The sequence below is a fragment of the Nomascus leucogenys genome, chromosome 22a (assembly GCF_006542625.1).
Source record: "Nomascus leucogenys isolate Asia chromosome 22a, Asia_NLE_v1, whole genome shotgun sequence".
NCBI lineage: Eukaryota > Metazoa > Chordata > Mammalia > Primates > Hylobatidae > Nomascus > Nomascus leucogenys.
The window spans coordinates 62,093,010-62,105,385 of record NC_044402.1 but is presented as its reverse complement, the minus strand read 5'-3'; the positions used below and the strand labels follow the sequence as shown (position 1 = coordinate 62,105,385).

At 40.0% G+C, this 12,376-nt stretch overlaps 1 protein-coding gene across 4 annotated transcripts in view; it reads right to left on the bottom strand.

Annotated features, from left to right (window-relative positions):
- The window catches only part of ELOVL5 (ELOVL fatty acid elongase 5), an 80,685-nt gene that overhangs the window by 11,943 nt on the left and 56,366 nt on the right, over window positions 1-12,376 (bottom strand). The window contains exon 4 of one of the 4 annotated variants that reach the window (XM_030802275.1): window positions 8,503-8,583. The exons of the other annotated variants lie outside the window; for them this stretch is intronic. Coding sequence (XP_030658135.1) covers window positions 8,503-8,583 — 81 coding nt within the window. The remainder of the gene's footprint in view (window positions 1-8,502; window positions 8,584-12,376) is intronic. 4 annotated transcript variants of the gene reach the window in all.

The window sequence follows — 12,376 nt, the reverse complement described above, 5'->3', positions numbered from 1 at the left end:
AATTCTATTTTCTTCTTGATTACGCCCTTGAGCACTAGAGCCTGAGGTCTATTCTCCTTCCTCTACCCTCACCTTGCATGACCTGTAGCTGTTTGCTCACATGCTCCCTTTGTTAACGGGCCTATTGTGTGCTCTTCTGTAAGATTTCGAAGGGTGGTGACTGTGGCTCCTGCATCCGCATCAACATATTCCAGCACAGGGATTAGTGTACCAGAGATGTCAAACAAATATTTGCTAAACAAATGACAAAGAGTTCAAGACTGCCATTTCTTTCCCCTAAATCTAGGCCTAATGTTTCGTGTGCAGCAACAAAGAGAGCTTCATAGTATTTTAAACGAGGCTTGACTTTGTGATGATATTCATCTCAACTCTGTTCACAAGATGAAAACTCTTCATCATCAATTTCATAATGGAGTCATGGAAATTCTCAAATCTCCCTGGCTTCAGAAAGGATAGAATAATTTAACAAACCAAGACCAAGGACCTGAGTTGAAGCTTATTCACCTAAGACCCTCATCAAACCTCCATAAAATGGGCTAGTAGTAGAGGGCTCTGCTCCCTCCATCCCTCTCAGAGGATAGCAATGTGTCCACAGGTAATGGACTACAGAGGTGCTCAAAGCCAAGGACTGACCCCTCTAGCCCAACTAGGAGCACATCACAGGAGACAATCCTCAAGTCAAAGTCACATTGGCCATCTTTCCCTTTGGGACTCAGGCCTAACTTCTTTCCAAAGAGCTGTTTTGGTCAATTTCCCGGAAATTCTTCAAGTTGTGTGTAAGTAGCCACCACAGGGTGAGAGGACCCAGTAGGCTGGAGAAGGTGAAGCACTGAAAATAAGGGCAGGTGTCTGACTACCTTGGGCTTCTGAGAATCAGATCAAAAGAGGACATGACGATACTATAATGAAAAAGCAGACCATCACAAACAGCTAACCACTACGTAACAAAATTTTCCATACCACTGCCAACTCCAAGAACCACCCAGGGGCATTATTTGCAGGCTTTTTCTGAGGAACTGAGATACAAACAGTACCACTGCAAAGCTTTATACGCTTCCTCCTTCCTTGGAGTAAAGCAAACTTTAATTAGGCCAACAGGATGTGCAGAGCTATAATTAAAACCTAGCTACAAGCTCTTTTCTCCATATGAGATAAAGTCAATAACAACCCTAATGGTTTCATGCACCTTTTCAATGAAAGAAAAAAATTTAGGTGAGTTTCACACCTGGTTCTGGATGACATAATTCATGGAGTGAATCTTTTTTCTTTGAGACAGGGCCTGGCTGTGTTGCTCAGGCTGGTGTGCAGTGGCACAATCTCAGCTCACTGCAACCTCCACTTCCTGGGCTCAAGCCATCCTCCTACCTCAGCCTCCCAAGCAGCTGAGACTACAGGTGCATGCTGTCATGCCCGGCTGATTTTTATATTTTTGTGGTAGAGATGGGGTTTCACCATGTTGCGCAGGCTGGTCTCAAACTCCTGAGCTCTAGCGATCTGCTTGCCTTGGCCACCCAAAGTGCTGGGATTCCAGGTGTGAGCCCCCCCACCCAGCCAGGAGTGAATAATTTTTAATGGTGAGTTGACTTTTCCCATCTAATAACACATTTAACCACAACTTGTAACCTTCAGCAGAATAACCATTTCCATGGCACTTTCTGGAATGCTACTGAAACATCTCAGGAAACAAGGTCACTTGCAACACTTAAAGAAAAAGTAGGAAAACATCATCTTGGGTGGCCCTTATCAGCCATTAACCTCAGCATCCCAAGATGTCAGAGCAACAAGATAACTCCTTTCCAAAGAAGGCTGGCTGCTCCTGGTGATAAGAGCTTGATGAAGCTGTATGTTTACTACCTCCTAAGCAGAAATGGGGTAAAAAGTAATGAAAAATAGACTATCCATACTCAAGTTCAACTACATCACAGGACCTAAGGTGCTTTTCTAAGCAAAATCTCCAAGAATACGTAGGGTTGACCCTTTTCATAGCTTTGTTTCTGTGTGAGTCCTCAAGTGTGTATTTTTTAGATCTGGTACATGCTCATATTTTTAATGAGAAAACAGGGAATGAGAAGTGATAAGGATGGCCCAGGTCTTGGTACCACTGGGATTAGCACAAAGGAATCCTGACTCTCAGTCCAAATGCACCTCAAACAGCAGTTCCAAGCATCTTTGCCCTTCTTCATCTGTTTTTGAATTCTTAGTAAGAACATGGTAGGGATACTCTGTCCATGAAGAATTCTGTGGAAAAGCAGACCTTTAGCTGCATCGTTTTCTTCCGCAGATGTTTGGTTTAAAATTAACCATGAACTACTCAAAACTGAAAGTACCTATTTCCTCTAGGGTTTAGTTGGCCAATTTTGGCAGTGCTATTAGGGAGTGCCAGGTCAAAGCATGTGGTTTTTAAATTTCAAATCTTTCCTGTCCAGGGCATAAGGATGCCAATTAAGATAATTTCACACCCATGACCTCCACAGGTGTTTTTTTTTTTTTTCCTTCTGCTTGTGAACAGGAACACCCCTGGGTTACAGCTGAACATAATACTCTTGGCTAAGTTAAAAAAGACAGGTTCTGTACACTTGAGAAGTCTTTAAAACAAAGCACAAAGAAACGGCCTGTCCTCAGTCCAAGCTGAAACAGGTATGTCTGGCATTTTCCCTGAATCCTCAAGCCCTGCCCTCTTATGCTAGCAGTTCTCCCTGTTCAGGCCTCCCAGAACTTTCCCTCTGTAGAAAGCGGATGGTAAGAGTGCAATGAGCATTAGATGAGTTAGCCCAATACCTGACATAAGGTAGGCACTATCTGTCTTTGCTATGATCTTAGGCAAATGTTAAGTATTTTTGCTTCCAACTAGGGCTAAGGTGGTGCTGGATGTCCCAGCCAAAGTATAATTTGTGTCATTTAAAGGAAGTTCTCCAGCCTACCCACTGACTCCTGCTTTGCAGAGTTAAGTCCACTTTAGTTGAGGATCTGTAAAGTGATGTGCTCCTAGCTACACCGGCTGCAGAGCCAAGCTCTCCAAGTGTTGCAGGGGCAAGTTTAGAGGAGTGAGGCCTGGCTCTGGACAAGCCAGAAGGCTTCCTCTCTGTAGAAAGTATTCCCTTCCCCTCCCCTGGGTGTGGGTGAGGAATGAAGGATGTCTGAGCTGCATCCTTCTCTCCATTCTCCCTACCGTGAGGCATTCTCTCAGGGCAGTGTCAGATACACTAGGGACAGCTAACTGTTTCCTTTCAGGCCCTGAGAGAAGTTTCTTTCTCAGCAAGGAATTTTAGTTGTAAGGAAACTAAGAGTGAAAAGTATTTTAGGCAATGATCAGGCATTTCTTGTAAGTACTAATCTCACCAGATGTTTCAACTGCTCTATACCTCTGCTAAATGGGAAAAAGAACAGCAAATAGCCTTTTCAAAGTATTTTGGTAAACGAAGTAATTTTTCAAATAAAATTCAATAATCAATTGCCAGGTTGCTTAAGTGTTTTTCCAAATCCTATTTTCCCACAATAACATATCTATTTTAGGAAAGCCTGAAGGGAAAGAAAAACAACGAGACAGTTTAGAATATTATGTTTCCAAAGCAACTGCTCTGTGGTTCCATCAGATGGCCTTCAAAGCCAGAGCCTGCGGAGATGCTTTCACAGCCCACAATTACAGAGGTTAGAAAGCACAAACAAAGCATTCAGTCACCAAATGCTCAACTTCTTTCATCTTTCCAATAAAAAAGCATCACAAATTTTCAAAAGAAATTCAAAGGAAAACAAAACTGACTTCTGGTTCTAGCAACGTGGCAAACTGAACAAAAGCACAACCAACTCTCTCACTATAAACACAGGTAGAAATGTGGTATAAAACACAGCAAAAACTTCAACACAATCAATTCTTACCTATGTGAGGTCCCCACAACAAATTATTCTTTAGAAAAAGAGAAGTCAGCTTAAATTCAACTCCTTCCAAAATCTTTCTTTTATGTGGAAAAGGCATGTTTACCTGAGATGACCCCCAACAATACTAGTTTGGGGTGCTTACACAGAACACTAGGCAAACCTTTATTTCTGTTTTAGGAGGTAAAGAAATTTAACACAGACAATAATTATTCCAGAGGCATTACCTCACAGATTATCTGTAAGCAAACTTTTAATAGAATACTTAAAAAGGCAACACAGCAAATGGTTAAATTTGGAGATCACTGTAATCTAATCTGTATCATTGGGGGGGACAATACTTCCATGTTATGGAATAAAAAAAGAGCAAGCAGTGAACTTTCAGAAGTAAAAGATACATAGCCATTTAAACTAAAAACACAATAGATGGATGAAACAGATTAAAAACGAAGGAAGTAGAAGTGAATGGAAGAATGCAAAATTTTCAAAGTGCCTAGAAAGAAAAAAGATTACCCCACAAATGAGCAAAAGTGGAACCACAGCAGACTTCTCTGGAATAAATCTTCAAAGTGCTGAGGAAAAAAAACTATTAATCTAGAATTCTATGCCTTGATAAAGTATTATTCAAGTGTAAAGGCAAATAACATGACACTCAGACTAAGATATTGCCCTTCATAGAAAGAACTACTTAGGAAAAAAACTGAATCAAAAAGGAAAGAATAAATTTCACAGAGCAAAGAAAATCAGTAAACACTGATGGTAATAATGGTGATTATTTAGGACCTTAAAAAAAAAAAAAAGTGAGGCCAGATGTGGTGGCTCACGCCTGTAATCCTAGGGCTTTGGGAGGCCAGTGTGGGAGGACTGCCAGAGCCCAGGAATTTGAGACCAGCTTGGGCAACAAAGTGAGACTCCATCTCTACAAAAAATAAAAGTATTAGCTGGGCACAGTGGCATGCTCCCGTAGTCCCAGCTGCCTGGGAGGCTGAGGCAGGAAGATCACTTGTGCCCAGGAGTTTGAGGTTACAATGGGCTATGACCATGTCACTGCACTTCAGCCTGGGCAACAGAGCAAGACCTTCTTTTAAAAAAAAAAAAAAAAAGGTAGAAATAACTCCTGACAACAGTAACATGAAAGATGAGGGGTCAGAGCTAGAATCCTCTAAGGTCCCTGGTATTGTTTAGGAGAATAGAAATACTGACTCAACTGAAATTTTCGTAAGTTAAAAATGCATGGTAAACACCTATGGGTAACCACTCAACAGAATGAATAACTTTTGAATAAGTACAATAAAAAATAACAATTACAAAAATTCTACAAAGCAGTAAAGGAGAAAAGGCAGCCAAAGAAAACATATATACACAAAAAAGGTGACAGAAAGTACAGGCATACCTCATCTTTGCTTTATTGCACTTTGTATATATTACAGGTTTTCTTAACTGAGGTCTGTGGCAACTGCATTAAGCAACTCTATTGGTACCATTTTTACAACAGCACATGTTCACTATGTGTTACTGTGTCACATTTTTGTAATTCTCACAATTATGAAATATTTCTCAAAATATTTCAAATTTTTTCACTATTATTATATCTGTTGTGGCGATCTGTGTGTGGTGACTGAACTTTGATGTTACCATTGTAATTGTTTTGAGGTGCCATGAACCATACCTATATAAGACAGCAAGCTCAATAAATATTGTGTGTATTTTAGCTGCTCCACAGACTTGCTGTTCCCCCTAACCGTCTCCTTCTTCTCTGGCCTCCTTATTTCCTGAGATACAACAATATTGAAATTGGGTTAATAATCCTACAATGGCCTCTAAGTGCTGAAGTGAAAAGAAGAGCAGCATGTCTCTCACTTTACATCAAAAGCTAGAAATGATTAAGCTTAGTGAGGAAGGCAGGTGGAAAGCTGAGATAGGACGAAAGCTGGGCCTCTCATACCAGGTTAGCCACGTTGTGAATGCAAAGGAAAAGTTATTGAAGGAAATTAAAAGTGCTACTCGTATGAACACAAAAATGATGAGAAAGCATTAATAGCCTTATTGCTGAAAGTTTGAGTGGTCTAGGTAGAAGATCAAACCAGCCATAACATTCCCTTAAGTCAAAATCTAATCCAGAGCAAGCCACTAACTCACTTCAATCCTACGAAGCCTGGGAGAGGTGACGAAGCTGCAGAAGAAAAGCTTGAAACTAGCAGAGGATGGCTCATAAGGTTTAAGGGAAGAAGTCATCTCCGTAACACAAAAGGGCAAGGTGTAGCAGCAAGTGCTGCTATAGAAGCTGCAGCCAGTTATCTGGAAGATTTAACTAAGATCACTGACGAACATGGCTACACTAAACTGTAGCACATACCACTGCGCCTGGCAGCATTTTTATTTTTAATTTATCTTTTTTTTCTTATAAATAGGGTTTTACTCTGTCACCCAGGCTGGAGTGCAATGGTGTGGTCATAGCTCACTGGAACCTTGAGCTCCCGGGCACAAGCCATCCTCCCACCTCAGCCTCCCAAGTAGTTAGGACAACAAGCTTGAGCCATGCCAGGCTAGTTATAAAATTTTTTGTAAAGATAGGATCTTGCTATGTTGCCCAGGCTGGTCTCAAACTCCTTGCCTCAAGCAATTCTCTCACCTCGGCCTCTCAAAGTGCTAGGATTACAGGTGTACACCACTGTGCCTGGCCAGCATTTTTAAATTTAGGTATGTCTACTGTTTTTTTAAGATTTAATGTGATTGCACACTTAATAGACTATAATGTAAACATAACTTTTATATACACTGGGAAAGCAAAAATGGTATGACTTACTTTATTGCAATACTCATTTTATTGCAGTGATCTGCAACTAATGCTACAATATCTGAGGTATAAAATAACTATTAACATGCTAAATGAAAATGAATTAAATCTCCCCATTAAAAGACAAGAGACTGTCGGATTCAGTCATTAAACCCCTATGCATTTATCTGGTCAAAAAACTTACCATATTTGCATAAGGAGATATGTCTAAGAAGATTCTTGGCACACTGTTAATTGAACAATTTGCATAAACCTACATAGCTGGGCACAGTGGCTCACACCTGTAATCCTAGCAGTTTGGGAGGCTGATGTGGGAGGATCACTTTGAGTCTAGGAGTTTGAGATCAGCCCAGGCAACACCATGAGACAATGTTTCTACCAAAAATAAAAAAATTAGCTGGGCATGGTGGCACATGCCTGTAGTCCCAGCTACTCAAGAGGCTGAGGTGGGAGGACTGCTTAAAGCCAGGAGTTATAGGCTGCAGTGGGTGAGGTATGATTGTGCCACTGAACTCCAGCCCGGGTAACAGAGCCAGACTCTGTCTCAAAAAACAACAACAAAAAACAATCTAACAACCTACATATCCATCCAAAGAAACACTTATAAAATGGTGTAATAATTTCCAACACTGAAATAATACAAAGAAGTTAAAATGAATTTCTAATTAACTATAATTAACATAATTATAATTAATGAATTACACCTATATGACTCAAGATGAATTGGTCAAAAATATACTAAAAAAAATCTATTTGAAAAAGAGTTTAGTATACCATTCACGTACGGTTTTTAAAAACTATCTTAGAACATACTATGTATTGTCATGTATACATATACATGTAGTAAAAATACATCCAGAGAAAAACTGTACAAACTTCCAAAGAAGTCTTGAAAGGGATTGTACTTTAGATGCATTTTTGTAATGTTTTCTTATTTAAACAAACAAACAAAAATCAAGCATTGGTTAGGTGCACAGATACCATCTATATAATTTTATTTTAAATATTTTCAAATAGTTCAAAAATTACAATTTAAAATAAAAATTGAAAAGGGGAAGAAAGATAAGTTTGGACTTATGCCAAGCCAGATGCATCCATCCAGCTTTTTCAAAATTACAAAATTTTTTTTTCAAAATTACATTTTAAATGTTCTGAATATTTTAAAGCGCATTCTCTCACACTATTCACAACATACAATTCTAACTGCAAGGGAGGAAACATACACAGATACTCAAAAAATAATCTTGTCTGTAACCCATGATTTATCTTTGACTGCTAAATAACTTGAAAATGTGGTTCTGACATTTGCTTTTTTTTTGTATTCTAATACTCAGGATCCATTTGGTGGAGTAATCAGCTATAGTAACAGTGGGATGAAAAAGGTGGGGAAAACACCTTTTCATTCTAGCCTAAGCTAGTGAATGTCGGTGGGGCAAGGATGGGATGCTAAGGGGCACCTCATGAGAGTACTTTGAAAGGAATGCATCATAGTCCTTGGAAACAATGGGACAGCCAAAGAGGTTGGGGAAAAAAAAAATCACTCTCTAGAGTTGAGTCCTCTCCCTTAGTACGCTCATGGCTTCACAGAAGAATTGGATCCTTCCACACAGTCCTCAAAAGTGAGAGGGAGACTGCCAGGCAGAAGTGGGAGTTTTAAGGGGTAGAGCCCAGAAGAATGAAAGAGCATGGTGCTGCTGGGGTTTGAGTAGAGCTGAGCATAACAGATCGGCCCAGAAAGGCCAGAGTGCCTCCTTCTGAGGAAAGGAGCCAGCCATCCTTTCAACATAGTGTTCCTGGGGAATTCAAAGCCATGTGCACTGCACAACACTGACCCTGTTTTCTGGCAGCTGCTGCTGAATCCAAGGATCAGTGCGTGAGGCACAGGAAGATCCACGGGGATGCTCTCTTTTGGACTGTAACAAACGCAATTAGATCCTCTCTGCTTAGGGTCTAAGAGGTCAGAGGCACAGCAGGAGAAGAGCAGACACATTAAATGGCTTCACATGAGGACAGACCAGCTGCCTAAGAGGGAAACCACCTGTAACACTCTAACAAAGGAGTTAAAAGTGGCTTTGATAGCTCACTGGGTGGGTCAGGGGAAACCTGATCTAGCCAGGTAGATAAGGCAGAGTGAGGGAAAGCCACTGTTTGGCACCATGTATGTAGAGGTGCTCTATTTTGGGACTGGAGACAAGAGAAAAGACACATGGATAGTGTGAAAAATCAGGTTTCTCTTCAGAGGACAAACACCCTGAATCTCCGGTGGTTGAAAGGCACACAAGATTTTTAAGTTTGCTGTAAGGGCATCGTTTTACAAAGCTAAGTAACTAATGCAAACTGTTTCTCTTCTATAACCTGGAATTTCATTTCCGAGCCTTCACCATGGACTGTGATATTAGACAACCCCTAATAAGCAAAAGCAGAAAGGATTGCTATAAAGTCCAATACTTTCAAATTAAAACATACCACTAATTCAAATATGCTACAAATCAGGGATCTATGACCTTTTTCCTGGAAATAAACACTAAAGTTAATGAGATAATTAGAAGTAATACCTCTTCTCTCCTTTTAATTTTGTTTCTACCAAGTGCACAAACTATGAGCAAGTCTATATTCCTTCTACATTTTAAACTCGGTTTCACAGTTTTAAAACTGGGATTTAGTTATTTTCCTTCTAGTAAATTTAAAATTTCAGTGACTTCATTTCCTTCTGATCACCTCCCTTCTTTCAAGACTTCTTCCTATCGGCCAGATGTAGTGGCTCACGTCTGTAATCCTAGCACTTTGGGAGGCAGAGGTGGGTGGATTGCTTGAGCCCAGGAGTTCAAGACCAGCCTGGACAACATGATGAAACCCTGTCTTTACGAAAAATACAAAAATTAGCTAGACGTGGTGGCATGCTCCTGTAGTCTCAGCCACTTGGGAGGTTGAGGCGGGAGACCACTTGAGCCCAGGAGGCGAGATGCAGTGAGCACCACTGCACTGCAGTCTGGGCAACAGAGTGAGACCCTGTCTCAAACAAACAAAAAAACCCCGCTTTTTCCTGTCTCCTTTAAGTGACAGTTAATTTTATTTGTATTAATCTAGAACTTGCTAAAGCAGCTGTGAATTTATGCCACAGAATTAAATAAACAAAAATACCAAAGACTACTTATTTTAAAAATTCTTTACAGCCCCAAATATGCAGATAAGCAGGAAGGTAAATAAAAACTAAAATAATGACCATTACAGGTGTGTGACCACAGAAGAATGGCTCTAACTCCTGGGACACTTCTCTAAAATGAGGGGCCTCATGGGGCTTCATGATCTCCTCAGTTCGTTCCATTGTAAAACTCGATGACTGCTCTTCTGTGTCTTAGCATTCAATGGAGTAGAAATGCTAAGTATAAAAAGAAAAATGGCCCGGTGCTGTGGCTCACGCCTGTAATCCCTGCACTTTGGGAGGCTGAGGTGGGTGGATCACCTAAGGTCAGGAGTTCAAGACCATCCTGGCCAACATGGTGAAACCCTGTCTCTATTAAAAATACAAAAAGACAGGAGTGGTGGCACATGCCTGTAGTTTCAGCTACTAGGGAGGCTGAGGCAAGAGAATAGCTTGAACCTGGGAAGCAGAGGTTGCAGTGAGCCGAGATGGTGCTACTGCACTCCAGCCTGGGCGACAAGAGTGAAACTCTGTCTCAAAACAAACAAACAGAAAAACGTGTAGCTAAAATGATATTCAAAGCTTGAAAAAGGACACATGATAACGGAATTACTGATGGGTTTTACATATGTACAGGAGAAAACTCAGGCAAAAACCAAATGTGAATACCATCAACTTGAAGCACTAGGGCTTATTTTCAACTTGGGCATATCTGATCTGGATAGCTTTTTGTAAACTTGATTTAATTTAAGGAAACACTGCCTCTTTGTCTATTACCTCTCTATGTACTCTAAACTGTGAGTTAAAAAATATAGTTTCCCTATTCTGTGTATTTCTTAAATTTCTGTATTCAGTGCTTAGTCACTGTTCAGTCTTCTGTTCTCACCAAGATATCAGAGGAAAATCTATACCTTCTATTACAATGTGTTCAGAACCCCCCACATCCACTCAAATTATAGCACACAGCTATAATTTGCACAGTGTTTTTCTTCTCCTCTTTACCAGGAAATCATCTGTTTGAGATGATAAATAATGAAATTATAGCTGTATTTCTAGGGCTTAAGAAACATTTAAGGCAAATGCTTAAGTTCTCTAAGAATCATATGAAATATTTTTCTCTTTAATATTGCCATGTATAATAATAAACTCTGCAAGAGTTCTCTTAAAGACATGGCTGTATTATCTATCAATTATGGAAAAGTAAGCAGTTCACTCAGAGAAACCTCACAGCTTGCTGTGGTTTTGTCCCTTGAACACAGAAATGTGCATAGTGCTGGGGCCAGGAGTCACTCCTGTGCACTTCCCCTGGCTCCAGTCCTGAACTCTCCATCTTGGAGGCTAATTAAACTGCCTTCATTCTAGAATAGGACAGAAAAAAAAGCAAAAAAAGGAGTTGTAAGCATTTCTTGGCATGTCAAGCATAAAAGTAATGCTAGGAGCATCTACCATTCTAGTCAGAATATTTGTACCTTGGCTTATGAAACATACATAGGAGAACAAGACACAGATATCCCACAGCTGCCAACACCTCTGATAATCAAATATGCCTGCACACGCCCACACTCCTGCACACCACCACATGTGGCCAGGGAGACACCATCAGGGCCTGAGGCTGATGGAGAATTCATTTTGTCCCCTGAACACTAATTTTAAGATTCATGTTTCTATCTCTCCTTTTCCTCCCGCCTCTACCTTCTTCTTTACTACTCCTTGAAGAACTAAAACCAAAATGAAACACTGAAAACCTATACAGGAGTGCCTGAACGTTTGTTTTATCCAGGGCTTAATTCTCCAGAAGAGTCAGAAATAGGTTTGTGTTGTAGAATGAAAGTGGGTAGGCTTTCCCGGAAAAATGTACACAAACTGCTTACCACCGGAGGGGAGCTTTCCTCCCCATTTTAGCTTTAAAGGCTATATAGTGTTACCCCTTCAAAATAGGGAGAAGAGAAGGGTTGATTCTGATTTTTCTTTCATTTTTAAGCTATAACATTTGCCTTTGAGATCATCAAATGTGATTTTCAACACTGCAGTGATATAAAAGAAATAAGTGGGCCTGAACTCAGATAGATAATTCAAAACCTAAATGCAGATCTCACCAGTCACACTCCTCTTAGCTTTTAAAAAACAACTGAAATTTGACAAGTTATCCAATCAGAGAGGGTGATGTGCCACAAAACATACCAAACACAAGTACCACCCACTTCCTTCCTCCCCTACCTTCAAACAAGAAGCAGGCACTTATTAAATGCTTAATAATAAAATGCTTTCACATGTGTTTTTCACATTTTGTTCATTTTCCACTCTGTATTTTGCTTGCATGAGAGTATTTCTGAAAATATTTTAATTTTGAATATCATACGAAACCTAATAGAAGAATCAATAACAAAGGCTTCTATTTTAGATATTCTAGAAGGCATACTTGTACAAACAACTCTGACATTTTGAAAAATCGATTTTAAAACACACTCAAAATGCATTAAGATACTTGCTTGCCCAGTTGTCTCTACACCCCAAGCGGCCACCTTTCCTCATTTAGGAATACAATTTAGGACAGCAATATGAGT